This window comes from Thalassophryne amazonica, chromosome 3 (assembly GCF_902500255.1).
Source record: "Thalassophryne amazonica chromosome 3, fThaAma1.1, whole genome shotgun sequence".
In the NCBI taxonomy this organism is placed as follows: Eukaryota; Metazoa; Chordata; class Actinopteri; order Batrachoidiformes; family Batrachoididae; genus Thalassophryne; species Thalassophryne amazonica.
In genome coordinates, this window is record NC_047105.1 from 115,512,557 (window position 1) to 115,530,352 (window position 17,796).

Genomic DNA, 17,796 nt, shown 5'->3' on the forward strand with positions numbered 1-17,796 from the left:
CTAAACTCTGTAAGGGAGTTAGAGTATCTCGTCAATAGTTTTACATCCTCATTGAAGACAACTTTGGATGCTGTAGCTCCTCTGAAAAAGAGAGCTTTAAATCAGAAGTGTCTGACTCCGTGGTATAACTCACAAACTCGTAGCTTAAAGCAGATAACACGTAAGTTGGAGAGGAAATGGCGTCTCACTAATTTAGAAGATCTTCACTTAGCCTGGAAAAAGAGTATGTTGCTCTATAAAAAAGCCCTCCGTAAAGCTAGGACATCTTTCTACTCATCACTAATTGAAGAAAATAAGAACAACCCCAGGTTTCTTTTCAGCACTGTAGCCAGGCTGACAAAGAGTCAGAGCTCTATTGAGCTGAGTATTCCATTAACTTTAACTAGTAATGACTTCATGACTTTCTTTGCTAACAAAATTTTGACTATTAGAGAAAAAATTACTCATAATCATCCCAAAGATGTATCGTTATCTTTGGCTGCTTTCAGTGATGCCGGTATTTGGTTAGACTCTTTCTCTCCGATTGTTTTGTCTGAGTTATTTTCATTAGTTACTTCATCCAAACCATCAACATGTTTATTAGACCCCATTCCTGCCAGGTTGCTCAAGGAAGTCCTACCATTATTTAATGCTTCAATCTTAAATATGATCAACTTATCTTTGTTAGTTGGCTATGTACCACAGGCTTTTAAGGTAGCAGTAATTAAACCATTACTTAAAAAGCCATCACTTGACCCAGCTATCTTAGCTAATTATAGGCCAATCTCCAACCTTCCTTTTCTCTCAAAGATTCTTGAGAGGGTAGTTGTAAAACAGCTAACTGATCACCTGCAGAGGAATGGTCTATTTGAAGAGGTTCAGTCAGGTTTTAGAATTCATCATAGTACAGAAACAGCATTAGTGAAGGTTACAAATGATCTTCTTATGGCTTCGGACAGTGGACTTATCTCTGTGCTTGTTCTGTTGGACCTCAGTGCTGCTTTTGATACTGTTGACCATAAAATTCTATTACAGAGATTAGAGCATGTCATAGGTATTAAGGGCACTGCGCTGCGGTGGTTTGAATCATATTTGTCTAATAGATTACAGTTTGTTCATGTAAATGGGGAATCTTCTTCACGGACTAAAGTTAATTATGGAGTTCCACAAGGTTCTGTGCTAGGACCAATTTTATTCACTTTATACATGCTTCCCTTAGGCAGTATTATTAGACGGTATTGCTTAAATTTTCATTGTTACGCAGATGATACCCAGCTTTATCTATCCATGAAACCAGAGGACACACACCAATTAGCTAAACTGCAGGATTGTCTTACAGACATAAAGACATGAATGACCTCTAATTTCCTGCTTTTAAACTCAGATAAAACTGAAGTTATTGTACTTGGCCCCACAAATCTTAGAAGCATGGTCTCTAACCAGATCTTTACTCTGGATGGCATTTCCCTGACCTCTAGTAATACTGTGAGAAATCTTGGAGTCATTTTTGATCAGGATATGTCATTCAAAGCGCATATTAAACAAATATGTAGGACTGCCTTTTTGCATTTACGCAATATCTCTAAAATCAGAAAGGTCTTGTCTCAGAGTGATGCTGAAAAACTAATTCATGCATTTATTTCCTCTAGGCTGGACTATTGTAATTCATTATTATCAGGTTGTCCTAAAAGTTCCCTAAAAAGCCTTCAGTTAATTCAAAATGCTGCAGCTAGAGTACTGACGGGGACTAGCAGGAGAGAGCATATCTCACCCGTGTTGGCCTCTCTTCATTGGCTTCCTGTTAATTCTAGAATAGAATTTAAAATTCTTCTTCTTACTTATAAGGTTTTGAATAATCAGGTCCCATCTTATCTTAGGGACCTCGTAGTACCATATTACCCCATTAGAGCGCTTCGCTCTCAGACTGCAGGCTTACTTGTAGTTCCTAGGGTTTGTAAGAGTAGAATGGGAGGCAGAGCCTTCAGCTTTCAGGCTCCTCTCCTGTGGAACCAGCTCCCAATTCAGATCAGGGAGACAGATACCCTCTCTACTTTTAAGATTAGGCTTAAAACTTTCCTTTTCGCTAAGGCTTATAGTTAGGGCTGGATCAGGTGACCCTGGACTATCCCTTGGTTATGCTGCTTTAGACGTAGACTGTGGGGGGGTTCCCATGATGCACTGTTTCTTTCTCTTTTTGCTCTGTATGCATCACTCCGCATTTAATCATTAGTGATCGATCTCTGCCCCCTTCCACAGCATGTCTTTTTCCTGGTTCTTTCCCTCAGCCCCAACCAGTCTCAGCAGAAGACTGCCCCTCCCTGAGCCTGGTTCTGCTGGAGGTTTCTTCCTGTTAAAAGGGAGTTTTTCCTTCCCACTGTAGCCAAGTGCTTGCTCACAGGGGGTCGTTTTGACCGTTGGGGTTTTTCATAATTATTGTATGGCCTTGCCTTACAATATAAAGCGCCTTGGGGCAACTGTTTGTTGTGATTTGGCGCTATATAAAAAAAAAGTTGATTGATTGATTGTTAAAAAAGCCCACTTGGGGAAATTTAGAGGAATAAAAAAAAAAAATTCATAAGGGGGCTAAAAATTATGTCCTCATCCGTATGCACGTGCCTGCAATGTTTTTAAATCCGCAAAACAACTAAAATCTTGCTGAGCTGAACTATTTGTGCCTAACTGGGCAAAGATCATTAAGTATTTTCCCGAACCTTTACTTCGGGCAAAGCCCAGTGTTGACGCCAATCGAGCGAGGCACTAAGAAATTTTAGCGAGGCGGCCACCTCACAATTTTCTATGCAGGAAAAACCCTGAATGCTGTACAACCCAGAAGTTTGGAGGCAGGTAATCTATAAAAAGAGAGACTGTTAATATAATTTTTAATACTTGTTTATTTCTTTTATTCTATGGACTTTGTTGTGTCTGCATTAAATAAATACAATATAAAATACCAATGTTTTAAGAGGTTGCATGACCTATTAGCATGATTTTATGTTAGCAGTCTAATAGAACGCCAAGTTCAAAAAAGCAAAAGTTAATTCTTTGCCTCCTGACTAGCACGGCAACATTGAATGGTAGCAATGACTGCAACTGAATCTGGACATCTCAAATGTGTATGCAAAAAACCCACTCGTACACTTTTTCCCGATGCATGAATTTTGCTTCCAGGTGAGGCCGAAAACTTTTTGACATATCCTACCACAACCACTGGTATTTATAAAAGAGATCCACGGACAGACACAGCTTTACAATTCTGGTGGAAATGATATGTATGCACATTTCTGCTTTTGAGATCGTACAGCAGGGGTCAAAATAGTATGTGCATGTGCTAGTTTGTGCATGTATTATTCGAGCGGTACATGTAATTTATACTGCACTAGGACTGGTGCAAGTAACTTTATCCAAGTTTTATCAGCTATAAGCACCAGTAGAATGAACCAATAAAGGAATAAATAAGGAAAAAAAACAATTTCCAGTGTGTTGTCTTCGTCTTCCCTGCGTGTTATGACTCTCACACACGGAGCGAGTTGCTGTGCTCTATTTGTTGTGTTCATATGCGCACATGTAAACAAAGAAAAGAAAAAAAAGGCTGCCGCTGCGGTTCCTCTCTCTCTCTGCCCTGAAACTCTGTCATCATTGTGTTATAAACCAGTCACCATTTGTTTTATTATACATCTGTGTAGTTAATAAAATTATCTTCACGGATGAGTAGTTCGCGCACGCACATTAAAAATAAAAACTGGCTGCCGCTGCGGTTCCTTTACGGAACCCGGGAGAGGCCACTTAAAGTGATTTTTTTTTTCTGGCCATGATAATTTGTGCGCACGTTTTCCTTTAATTGAGCCCACGAATTAATAAAACGTGTTCTCAAATTAATAAAACGTGCACGTTTTCCTGTCCCTGATAATTCGTGCACACGTTTTCCTTTAATTGAGCCCTTGAATTAATAAAACGTGCGCACGTTTTCCTTTTGTTCAAAATGAACTCCATAATATGACCTAAATTGTCATCCTCACGACAGAGAGACGCTTCGCCCTCAGCATCCTTTTTAATGTGCTTAAACTCCAGATGATGCCATGCTGGGCAGCTGGAGTTCTCTATATGTCCTTGTGCACCCAAACCATGATGATATACCCTGACCAGATCCATTTCTAATGGGGAAATGTATTACACTGTCTCCTGGTTTGTTGGCTAATAGCCAACATTTATGTGTCAAGACAATGTTGAGTGCACGTTTTACAAATTGTGGCCACGTTTAAGTAGATCTGTTTTATTCAAACAATGCTTAAAACGTGCGCACAATATCAAACCGTGCGCTCCGTAGTTCCTTGCTCTCTCTCCCCTCATACTCTGTCATAATTGTGTTATAAACCAGTCACCATTTGTTTTATTATACATCTGTGTAGTTAATAAATAAAATAATCTTCATGGACGATTTGTTTGCGTGCGCGCGTGAAAAAACAAAACAAAACTGACTGCCGCTGCTGCTACTGCTGCTCTCCCCTCAAATTCTCCCCAGAGAGGAAGAGTCTGACACATCAGAGGAGTTTTAAGGTTGATATAAGACTGACTTTTGGTTGTGCAAGTAACTTTTTTTTGGTGCAAGTAATTATTTTTGTTACTTGCACCAGTGCAAGTAGGTTAAAAAATGTATTTCGACCCCTGTACAAAGTTTTATAAATCTGTTTCTCACCGTTTATTTCTTCAAAATATATTTTAAATACCTGATCGTGACACATCTTCCGTAGGCACTTCAACTGTGACAGCCATACTTTGATTTTCCACATCACTGTACTCATTACAGACAGGGGGTTCCACACAGCCAGTCAAGGATTCACCACACTCCTTTCTCAAAGGCAAGATGCCCGGCTCCTCGTTATTCACTCTGGAAATAGATAACTTCTGCTCCACTTGAGTAGAAACACCCTCTGCAAATGTGGGGAAACCAATCTCTCTTGCATCCGACACTGTAAGTCAGAAAATGTTTTGGTATCAGGCATTAGCAAAGATCGAGATGCAACTTTATTGAGTATTATTATCACTTACTGAGGCATTGCGGAGCTGGTAGCATAGATTTACATTTACGCTACCTGAGCCAGAATCTGGATCCAGATCACCACCAAAATTCAGTAAAATCTTCCACACCTCATATGTATCTGTGGTGCAAATTTGGTGAGAATCTGTGAAGTAGTATTGACGTAATCCTTCAAAGCCTATATAAAGTGAAATCTTGATCCAGATTCCACATCTGGATCACCTCCCAAATTCAGTGGAGTTTTCCACGGCCTAATATCTATCTGTGGTGTAAATTTGGTGAGAATCCGTGAAGTAGTTTTTTTTTTGTTTGTTTGTTTTTTTTTACGTAATCCTTCAAAGCCTATAAAAGTGAAATCTTGATCCAGAATGCAGAACGCCTCCAAAATTTTATGGAGTATTCCATGGCCTAATATATATCTGTGGTGAAAATTTCATCAAAATCTGTACAGTAGCTTTGAAATAATCCTGCTAATAGACAGATAGACAAATAAATAAATGCAGATGATTTTAGTATGGCCTTGGCGGACTTAATTAGCTTGGTCTCGTCATCTCCTGCCACCATTGGCATTAAACTCGCATGCTCATATGATGGAAGGTGGACTGCTCATACAGGGACAGTGATTCCACACAAATGTGGATTGGTATGCTTTTAGGAAAATATTTGAGAAGAAAAAGTGTTATCATGATAGGCGCCAAGGAAATATAGTATTGTATAGTATTTCTTCGTCACCGAAAAATGACGTAATATTCATCAGACATCAAATAAGCGTATCCAGCAAGTACTACAGTTACGTTTCTGTATTTCAATCATATTTCTAAGAATGGTGAACCAAGCTAAACAAACTACCTTAACTGTAAGCTACAACAGCTAATGCTAACCATGTTAACTATGGCACACTTGGAGGACATGGAGTTCCAGCAGCTGGAAGATATGGAACCTGACAGTTATAGAAAAGGAAAACAAAGTAGATTCACTCCTATGCTTGCCAGGCAGAAAACAGCAAAGAATGCATCTCTTCTCCAAACACACAATAAAACAACAAATGAAGAAGGCAAGAGGTGATATGAAAAGCAAAGGTCAACACGGTGAATCGCCAACATAAGAATCGACACTGACTACGTTTACATGCAGCCAATAACTCTTTCATAACGGGAATATTAGCAATAACCCGGTTGCGCACGGCCATGTAAACACCCGCAAAAACCTGAATATGCTCATATTCCGGTTTTTAAAAACCCAAATAAGACCCCTGGATTACTCCTTTTCTAACTCGAATATCAGGTCATATAAACACGCATCGGGATCTCCCCATAGAAAGGAACATTATTTTGTGTTCTGTGCATGTCCTATGCGCAAGGAATCTTGGTCTTTTGAGTACGGCAACTACTTGTATGCGGTGCGCGCAACCCACCGGACACCACAGAAGCAGAGATAAACAGCGCATTGTGTTCTGCATCCTTATCAGGCGGGCTGGTTGCGGCACCAGTTGGCATCACCACGATTGCGCTGCCTCTGATGTGCTTACTGAGTCTGCGGGCTCAGTAAGCACCGCAGCGGGCCACTCACACCGCCCCCCTATCTGCTGTGTGGAGCTGCGCCAACTGTGCCAACAGGTCCAGAGACTACGCTCGCTGTTTTGATGCCGAGGCAGCCCACAAGGATAGATTTCTTGCAGAAAAAATCCATAGCACCACATGGTCTTGGTATACCGCAGTCGCAGAGCTCTGTGGCCATGACTTGAATTCTTTGCGGGTCCTGCATCCGTACCCCCGGAGGCAGTGAGTGAAGGGACAGCACGCGCATTGTGTTCTGCGTGTGTCTATTTATAATCTTCTCGCCCAGAAGAAAAAAGAGTGTTTACACAGGAGAAAATAGTGAGAAAATGTTAATGCCTGTTTGAGAAAAGTGTATAAAGTGTGTAGTGAGGGGTTTTAAACGAAGCAGGATTACACAAAGCAGGATTTGCACGAACGCCAGACCAAATCATAAATATTCCATTATGCTTTTTGGTAAGCTGAAAATGTTTAATTTGATTTTGATGTTCATAAGGTGAACAATTGTTGTTAAAGTGCAGTGCGTGTGCAGCAAAGATAAAGTTTGTTTTGTGTGTGTGTGTGTGTGTGTGTTTGCGTGTATTCTCTGCATTAGCTGATGTCAATTTCTATTGTTCTTTCTATTAATGTCAGAGGTATCAGAAGTCAACTTAAAGAGGAAAGCACTGTTTTTGTTTTACCAAAAGGTGATGGTTTCTACAGTATTTTATTCAAGAAACTCATGCTTCAGAAGCAGATGTAACATTGAGGAGTCAGTGGGGTCAGCAAATGTGGTTTTCTTTTGGCCAAGGGGAGGTGATGGTCTTGTGGTTAAGGCATTGGGCTTGAGACCAGAAGATCCTCGGTTCAAATCCCAGCCTGACTGGAAAATCACTAAGAGCCCTTGGGCAAGGTCTTTAATCCCCTATTGCTCCCGGTGTGCAATGAGCGTCTTGTATGGCAGCACCCTGACATCGGGGTGAATGTGAGGCATTATTTGTAAAGCGCTTTGAGCGTCTGATGCAGATGGAAAAGCGTTATATAAATGGAGTGCATTTACCATTTATTTATGTCACAACAGATCAACAGGGGTGGCTATTTTACAAGGTACATTTAGAAGTAATGTTTGAAAACAAATGGTAGATGGCACTGGTGAATGGATTATAAATTGTGATTGATGTTGATCAATCACAATTTATTTTATATATATATATATATATATATATATATATATATATATATATATATGCCTTCATCACTCACTCATCTTCAACTGCTTTTCCGGGTTTGGTCGCAGGGGCAACAGCTCCAAGAGGGGACCCCAGACTTCCCTTTCCCGGGCCACACTGACCACCTCTGACTGGTGGATCCCGAGGCATTCCCAGTCCAGTGTGGAGATATAATCTCTCCACCTAGTCCTGGGTCTTCCGCGGGGTCTCCTCCCAGATGGACGTGCCTGGTACACCTCAGTAGAACAAGAGCTTCACCTTTTGGCTCAGCTCCCTTTTCATCACAACAGTACGGTACAGCGAATGCAGTACTGCCCCTGCTATGCTGACTGCCAGACCATTCTCATGCTCCATCGTCCCGTCACTCAAGAACAAGAACAAGACCCAAAGTACCTGAACTCCTTCAATTAGGGCAAGGCCGTATTCCCTAACCAGAGTAGGCAATCCATCGGTTTCCTGCTGAGAACCATGGCTTCAGATTTAGAGGTGCTGATCCTCATCCCAGCTGCTTCACACTCGGCTGCGAACCGATCCAGTGAGTGTTGGAGGTCACCGGATGATGAAACCAACAGGACCACATCATCTGCAAAAAGCAGTGATGAGACCCTGAGCCCACCAAGCTGGAAACCCTCCTCCCCCCGACTACGCCTCTATATCCTGTCCATGAATATCACAAACAGGACTGGTGACAAGGCGCAGCCCTGGCAGAGGCCAACCTCCACCGGAAACGAGTCTGACTTACTGCCGAGCACCCGAACACAGTTCTCGCTTTGCGAGTACAGACATTGGATGGCCCTGAGAAGGGACCCCCTCACTGCATACTCCAGCAGCACCTCCCACAGTATCTCCCGGGGTACCCGATCATACGTCTTCTCCAAGTCCACAAAACACATGTAGACATACTCCCAGGCACCCTCCAGGATCCTTGTGAGAGTAAAGAGCTGGTCAGTTGTGCCACGACCAGGACGGAACTCGCATTGTTCCTCTTTAATCAGAGGTTCGACTATCGGCCGAACCCTCTTTTCTAGCACCCTGGAGTAGACTTTACCAGGGAGGCTGAGTAGTGTGATGCCCCTGTAATTGGCACACACTCTCTGGTCCCCCTTTTAAGTATGGGGACCACCACCCCAATTTGCTACTCCATAGGCACTGTCCCTGACCTCAACGTAATGTTAAAGAGACATCTCATCCAAGACAATCCCTCCACACCCAGAGCCTTCAGTATTTCTGGACGGATCTCATCAAACCCCAGGGCCTTGCCACTGCGGAAATGTCCGACTACCACCAGGGAAATTGATGAAAATCCTCCATCAGCTTCCAGCTCTGCCCCTACTATAGAAGGGGCTCCGGTCTGATGCAGGAGTTCCTCAAAGTGTTCCTTCCAGCACCGGATTACATCCTCAGTTGAGGTCAACAGAGTCCCAATCCTTAATGTAGACAGCTTGGATGGTTTTCCATTTAACCCTCCTGAGGTGCCTCACGGTCCACCAGTAGCACCTTGGTGCTGACCGAAAGTTCCTCTCGATGGTTGCTCCGAACTCCCACACCCACTGCTTTGCCTCCCCCACAGTAGAGGCTGCTGCTCTTCGGGCCTGTCGGTACAGTGCAACTGCCTCTGGAGTCCTCTGAGATAACATATCCTGGAAGGTCTCCTTCTTCAGTCAGACAGCTTCCCTGACCACCGGTGTCCACCATAGTGTTCGCGAGTTGCCACCCCTTGAGGCACCAAGACCTTCAGGCCACAGCTCCCCGCTGCAGCTTCAGCAATGGAAGCTGTGAACATTGCCCATTCTGGTTCAATGCTCCCAACCTCCACAGGGATGCTGGAGAAGCTCTGCCAGAGGTGTGAGTTGTAGATCTGTCGGACAGTGGGCTCATCCAGACGTTCCCAGTTCACCCGCACTATCCATTTGGGCTTACCAGGTCTTTCCAAAGTCCTCTCCGACCCTCTGATCCAACTCACTACCAGATGGTGATCAGGTGACAGCTCTGTACCTCTCTTCACCCGTGTGTCTAGAGCATGCGGCCTCAAATCAGACAATACGATCACAAAATCGATCAATGATCTTCAGCCTAGGGTGCTCTGGTACCATGTACACTTATGAGCATCCTTATGTTCGAACATGGTGTTTGTTATGGACAGTCCGTGACTAGCACAGAAGTCCAATAACAAACGACCATTCGGGTTTAGATCAGGGAGGCTGTTCCTCCCAATCAAACCTCACCAGGTGTCTCTGTCACTGCCCACATGTGCGTTGAAGTCCCCCACTAGAGCCCCATACAGGAATCCATTCAGGGTCTCCCAGAAGGACAAATACTCCAAAATGCTATTTGGTGAATATGCACAAATAACAGTCAGAGCCCCCCCCCCGCCACCTGAAGACGCAGGGAGGCGACTCTCTCGTCTACTGGAGTAAACTCCAATGTAGCAGCGCTCAGCTGGGGACTCGTGAGTATTCCCACACCCACCTGGCACCTCACCCCCTGGGCAACTGCAGAGAAGAATGAGGTCCAACCCCTATCAAGGAGAGTAGTTCCGGAGCCAAGGCTGTGCGTGGAGGCGAGGCCCACCAGATCTAACTGGTATCGCTCCACCTCCTGCACAAGCTCCGGCTCCTTCCCCCACAGCGAGGTGACATTTCACCATAACCAAGACCAAATAGCTCTCTAAGGACACCAGGGACAAAACTGTAGACCTGCACAAGGCTGGGATGTACTACAGGACAGCAGGCAAGCAGCTTGGTAGAAGACAACAACTGTTGATTATTTATTAGAAAGTGGAAGAAACACAAGATGACTGTCAATCTCCCTTGGTCTGGGATTCCATGCAAGATCTCACTGTGTGGGGTAAGTATGATTCTGAGAAAGCTCAGAACTACACAGGATGACCTGGTCAATGACCTGAAGAGAGCTGAGACCACAGTCACAAAAATTACATTAGTAACACATGATACTGTCATGGTTTAAAATCCTGCAGGGCAGCAAGGTCCCCCTGCTCAAGCCAGCATATGTCCAGGCCCGTTTGAAGTTCACCAGTGACCATCTGGATGATCCAGAGCGGGCATGGGAGAAGGTCATGTGGTCAGATGAGACCAGAATAGAGCTTTTTGGAATCAACTCCACTTACCATGTTTACAGGATGAGAACAACCACAAGAAAACCATCCCAACCGTGAAGCATGGGGGTGGAAACATCATACTCTGGGGGTGCTCTTCTGCAAAGGGGACAGGATGACTGCACCGTATTGAAGGGAGGATGGATGGGGTCATGTATTGCGAGACTTTGGCAAACAACCTCCTTCCCTCAGTAAAAGCACTGAAGATGGGTCATGGCTGGGTCTTCCAGCATGACAATGACCCCAAACACACAGCCAGGGCAACTAAGGAGGGGCTCCGTAAGAAGCATTTCAAGGTCCTGGAGTGGCCTGGCCACTCTCCAGACGTGAACTCAATAGAAAATCTTTGGAGGGAGCTGAAACTCCAAACCTGAAAGATCTAGAGAAGATCTGTATGGAGGAGAGGACCAAAATCTCTGCTGCAGTGTGTGAAAACCTGGTGAAAAACTACAGGAAACGTTTGACCTCTGTAATTGCAAACAAAGGCTACTATACCAAATATTAACATTGATTTTTCACAGGTGTTCAAATACTTATTTGCAGCAGTAACATACAAATAAATTATTTAAAAAATCATACATTGTGATTTCCGGATTTTTTTTTTTTAGATTATGTCTCTCACAGTGGACATGCACCCAAGATGAACATTTCAGACCCCTCCATGATTTCTAAGTGGGAGAACTTGCAAAACTGCAGGGTGTTCAAATACTTATTTTCCTCACTGTATAAAGAGAACCAACAATCCTGACTGATCATAAAGCCGTTGCAATTAAAGCAGATATGAAATCAGTCAGGGAAATTCAAAATAAAGATTATTATAAATTAAATAAAACTGCGCTTCAAAATGAAGATTTAAAAAAGGAAATCCTGAGACTCATTAATAAATACTGGATGGAAGTAAAATGTTTTCAGAATTTTGGAAAGTGTTGGGAATTAATGAAATATGGTAGGGTAGGGATGTGAATCGTACAACTCACGATTCAATTCGATTCCGATTCTTCGTCCACCATGCTAAGCTACAGCTCATGAATGTTTGAAGCACGCCGGACCCTCCCCTCGTGGGGATGCTGTAGTACAGAAGCCGTTGCCTGACAAACTACACGCAGCGAGTAAGTAAGAAAATGTTTAAAAAAAATGCTTTTTAAAAATCGATTCTTGGACATTTTGGATTAATTCAGAATCGTAATAAATAAGAATCGCGATTCGGATGTGAATCGATTTTTCCGGCACCCCTAAAATATGGTATTAGACCTTTGGCCATTAAAAACAGGAAAAAGACTCGGTATAAAGAAGAAAGAGAGGGAAACCAAAAATAATGACCAAAATAATGAGATTATCTGTGAAAACCAATATGTCTGAACAAGATTCCAAGGAACATTCATCATTACAATTAAATTTAGACAAGATATATGAAGATAAAGTCAGAGGAGCCTTTGTTAGATCCAGAAGGAAATGGCTAGAACAGGGTGAAAACTGTACAAAATATTTCTTTAGTCCAGAAATGGGAAACTTTAAGTGATCTTTCATCTGTAAATTTAGAATTAATGATTTGATATGCGAAGACGAAAATATTATTTCAAAATATGTGACAATTTTTTTTTTATTTTTTTTTTTTGCCAAAAATTGTAGATAGCTGATTCAGAAAATAAAGATAATATGGACACATTTCTTAGTGGACAGAAAGAGAATGCTAACAGTTTAGATAATAATTTCATGTCAATTTGTGATCAAGAAATTAATGGAAAAGAAGTTCAAGAAACCACTGGTTCTCTTAAAGATAAAAAAATTAATTAATTAATTAAAATCCCCTGGAAATGATGGCTTAACTAGTGAATTCTATAAATCTTTTACCAAGGTATTAGCCCCAATTCTTAAAGGCTATGTTTGAAGAAATGAAAGTAGAACTACCTCAAACTCTTCATCAAAGCTTTATTAAATTAATTCCAAAACAAAAAAATAAAGTATTGAAATTTGGAGACTAATTAGTCTTCTTAATAATGATACCAAAGTATTTGCACTTACTTTTGCCAAGAGATTAAAATTAGGACTAAGTGATATTATTATTGAGGGGAAAAAAATAATAAGACTGATTTTGGACATGATTGATTACACCAGCAGTTTTCAAAGTGTGGGAGAGTGAGCTCCTCCTCAGAAACAAATGAATAGCTGCCCCCCCCCCACCCACCACACACACACACACACACAATTTCAATATCTTCGTGTATTTCTTTTTATTCTTTAACACATCTTAAACGCATTTTTAAACACATTTTAAAAGTATTTGTGGGTTTTTTTATGCATTTACACATTTTACAGCCTGTGTAAACATTTTAAACATGATTTTTAAAAGAACTTTCTATTCTTCCATTTTTATCTTTTGTCATATTTTAAACATCATTTTTTAAAACATTTAAACATCTCTGTTTTTAAACATCTTTGGCATAACTAACACATTTTAACATAAATAATAAGGGATGGGTATTGATAAGATTTTATCGATATTGATGCCATTATCGATTCCCTTATCAATGCCTCCTATGAATTTTCTGTGTACTAAAAGTAGGCTTCACAGAGGTTTTCTATGTCAACAACATTTTATTGAGTCTTAAAGTACAACCCCAATTCCAGTGAAGTTGGGACGTTGTGTAAAATGTAAATAAAAACAGAATACAATGATTTGCAAATCCTTTTCAACCTATATTCAACTGAATACACCACAAAGACGATATTTAATGTTCAAACTGATAAACTTTGTTGTTTTTGTGCAAATATTTGCTCATTTTGAAATGGATGCCTGCAACACGTTTCAAAAAAAGTTGGGACGGGGCAACAAAAGACTGGGAAAGTTGATGAATGCTCAAAGAACACCTAATTGAAAACAGGTGAGTGTCATGATTGGGTATAAAAGGAGCATCCCCAAAAGGCTCAGCCATTCACAAGCAAAGATGGGTCGAGGATCACCACTTTGTGAACAACTGCATGAAAAAAATAGTCCAACAGTTTAAGAACAATGTTTCTCAACATTCAATTGCAAGGAATTTGGGGATTCTATCATTTACAGTCCATAATATTATCAGAAGATTTAGAGAATCTGGAGAACTTTCTACACGCATAAGGGAAGTCCGAAAACCAACACTGAATGCCCGTAACCTTCGATCCCTCAGGCGGCACTGTATTAAAAACCGACATCACTGTGTAAAGGATCTTACCGTGTGGGCTCAGGAACACTCCAGAAAACCATTGTCAGTTAACACAGTTCGCCACTACATCTACAAGTGCAAGTTAAAACTCTACCATAGCGAAAGCCATACATCAACAACATCCAGAAATGCCGCCGCCTTCTCTGGGCCCAAGCTCATTTGAAATGGACAAACACAAAATGAAAAAGTGTGCTGTGGTCTGATGAGTCCACATTTCAAATTGTTTTTGGAAATCATGGATGCTGTGTCCTCCAGACAAAAGAGCTAAATGACCATCCAGACTGTTACCAGCGCAAAGTTCAAAAGCCAGCATCTGAGATGGTATGGGGGTGTGTTAGTGCCCATGACATGGGCAACTTACACATCTGTGATGGCACCATCAATGCTGAAAGGTACATCCAGGTTTTGGAACAACACATGCTGCCATCCAAGCAACATCTTTTTCATGGACGTCCCTGCTTATTTCAGCAAAACAATGCCAAGCCACATTTTGCACATTACAAGAGCGTGGCTTTGTAGTAAAAGAGTGCGGGTACTAGACTGGCCTGCCTGCAGTCCAGACCTGTCACCCATTGAAAATGTGTGTCGCATTATGAAGCACAAATACGACAACGGAGACCCGGACTGCAAGAATGGGGAATGGGGAATCAAGCAAGAATGGGAAAGAATTCCACCTACAAAGCTTCAACAATTAGTGTCTTCAGTTCACAAACGCTTATTGAGTGTTGTTCGAAGGAAAGGCAGGGTTCTAGCGAGCGCAAACTTGCGTTACGGCCCGTTACACTATAATTTTGAACCGCTACTCTTATTTTGGACCGTTACGATTTTCAATACAGCGTCTGTAATCAACCGTTTCTGCAGCGTGACTCCAGTTTGAAGAGTGTATCGAAGCAATGCTTCAATTCAATGGCTCATGGCTCTTTGATTCGCTGCTCTTCAGAAGCGGTAAGTCCGCTTCTTAACCCCTCTGAAAGCCATTAAACTATCATGAGTCACTTTTGTGTGGATTAAAGTCACTAACTGGGACTCTTGTCTTGTTGCAGTCGAGAAACGAGAATCATCCTCCGGTCCGTTGTCACAGCTTTAAACGCTGCACGGCTCTCTGCCGAGACAGAGTCCGCTCGGAATTAATAACTTCAAAATGAATCGCCACTTTAAATAAAATGACACCTCTTACAAATGTTGCAATACAGACAGACGTCCTGCATTCTTTATAAACCTGACCTGCAGCGCAGCTGCAAGAGCTCAGCTCATAAATATGGAAAGACATTCATGCCAATAATAATGTCTGAAAGAAAATGCTTTTGACAAAAACTAACATTTTATTTCTGTTTATGTCCAGAGATCAAGGATCCAACATGTAGAGTTTATTATGTCCAGAGTTTAAGGATCCAGTAACCAATTTCATATTTATTTACTTTAAGACTCAATAAAATGTTGTTCAATTTCAATTTAATCAGCTTATAAAGTGCCAAATTACAACATAAAAAAATGTAAATAAATAAGTAAAAATAAAAAATTCAAATACCTAATTAAAAACAGAAGTAAAAGAATAAAACAAAATAAAAACTACTCATAAGAAAGAGAATAAAAATAGGTTTTAAATCTTGACTTAAAAATGTCCACGGACTCCGACTGCCTCACTGAGGGCCATGTACTGGCTAACCCAGAATGAGATTGCCCACTCAACAAACTTCCCCAGCCTTCTGGACATGATGAAGGGACTTGGGCTGTCGTACCTGGCTTTTCCCCTTTTGGTACCCCTAGAATGCCCAGTTTTTTAGCTTGAATTTTCAAAAGCTTCTCCCTTCCGAACCATTTCAAAATGAGCAAATATTTGCACAAAAACAATAAAGTTTATCAGTTTGACCATTGAATATCTTGTCTTTGTGGTGTATTCAATTGAATATAGGTTGAAGAGGATTTGCAAATCATTGTTTTCTGTTTTTAATTTACATTTTACACAACATCCCAACTTCATTGGAATTGGGGTTGTAAATAAATATGAAATTGGTCACTGGATCCTTGATCTCTGGACATAAATAAAATAAACAAAATCTGTCATTTTCTCAAAAGCATTTCCTTTCAGACATTAATGGCATGAATACCATACCTCTGAGCTGAGTTCTTGCAGCCGGCTGTGCAAGTCAGCATGAATGTAATTCACAAAGAACACAGGACATCTCATTTTGGGAGGAAAAAAAAAAACACTTTAGTCTGCTGTCTGTGTTACAACATTTGGAAAGAGGTGTCATTTGATTTAAACAGTGGTTCACTTTGAAGTTATTAATTCTGGCTGGACTCTAACTACCAGCGAAGTGCTCTGGTTATATATGGAATAATGGGAATATCCTTTACAACAATAAGATAATCAATCCATATAAAATGGGTGGAAAATGTTCTTGTGCTGGTTAAACAGCTCTCCAGCACCAATGGAAATTTATTAACCTATGATGAATTTTTAATCAAAATTTAATCTACCTGTAACTCCCAAAGAGTATGCAGTGATCTTTGATGCTTTACCAAGAGGTGTGCTGCAACTTTTTCAAAGCACAATTGCTGACACTCAGATAAGTGACCCACTCAGCAGCGCCATACTGATTGGTGAAGTTGATATCACCAAAAACAGATGCTCCAATAAATTGATATGACAGTTTTGCAGAAGGTAACTCTACCCTCTGGGAGATTTGCTTGGTCCTCTGGATATGGTGAAATTAATTGGATTCTAATTTCACTAAATGGTTGGAAATTTTTTGCTTTGAGCAGTAAAGTTAAAGTCTCTTTTAAAATACGGCATAATGTTTACCCTGTTAAAAAGACACTGGAAAGGCTTAAGCTAAAGTACTCCTGTACCTTCTGTGAACTATACTTTGAAACAATTTGTCATTTGTTTTGTCAATGCATGTATGCCAGATTGTTTTTGGACTAATGGTCAACATTACATAAGGAAGAAAACTGAACAAATAATTAAATTTAAAGTGAGGGACAATATAATGTTTTGAAGACAAGGACGAACAACACCGTCATTTACTTCATCCAGTAACTGCTGCTCCCGGGAAGAATTCATATTCATAAAACAAGATGGAAAGCTTCCAAACCAAACTCTGAGCAGTTCTGTCAAGAACTTTTACAGCACAGCACCACAGCCACATTTCTCCATGTAATGTGGAGTTGCATCAGGAAGGGCATCCGGCATAAAACCTATGCCAATTCAACATGTAGATCCACCTTGGATTTGCTTTGGCGACCCCGACTGCAAACAAGAGAGCAGCCGAAGGGACTTACTTTTTACCACAATTAAAGAACTTCATAAGAAAAAGCAATCAAAACAAACTATATGTCTAAAAATCTTTTGGTGAACCAGTGACTTCGAGGTGTATCTTTTTTGTTGTTATTTTGTCACTCATGCTTATTTTCAGTAGCAGGCACAGTTCCGCTAATCCACTAACCGCTAATTATTGAAGCTAACGTTTTTGTTAGCGGATTAGCTTTTCGAATAATTTTAAAAACCATCAGCAGGCCAATTACCTTCCGATCAATTTAGTTCAAATAACTTTTAGACCACTAACATTTTTCTGTGGGCATAGTGAATAAAAGCTTAACAGTTAGGAACATTTGTTAAGTCTAAAGTCAAAGATTTTAGTGACTGCCTGTTACATGTTTTGTAGCAGACAGACAGCCATAACTGGTAGTGCTCCATCCT

General features: G+C 41.1%; 2 protein-coding genes and 1 long non-coding RNA gene across 5 annotated transcripts in view; 1 reads left to right on the top strand and 2 right to left on the bottom strand.

Moving 5' to 3' along the window:
* The window catches only part of LOC117507475, a 203,474-nt gene that overhangs the window by 134,136 nt on the left and 51,542 nt on the right, over positions 1–17,796 (bottom strand). The gene's annotated exons all lie outside the window — the stretch shown is intronic.
* Positions 1–17,796, bottom strand: part of LOC117507473 — a 153,431-nt gene that overhangs the window by 134,043 nt on the left and 1,592 nt on the right. For all 3 annotated transcript variants that reach the window (XM_034167350.1, XM_034167348.1, XM_034167349.1), the window contains exon 2: positions 4,704–4,946. In XM_034167350.1, coding sequence (XP_034023241.1) covers positions 4,704–4,946 — 243 coding nt within the window. The remainder of the gene's footprint in view (positions 1–4,703; positions 4,947–17,796) is intronic.
* LOC117507476 lies at positions 10,524–17,770 on the top strand. The gene is made up of 3 exons (XR_004559722.1): positions 10,524–10,536; positions 12,641–12,642; positions 17,558–17,770. It is a non-coding gene; the product is annotated as an uncharacterized LOC117507476 (long non-coding RNA).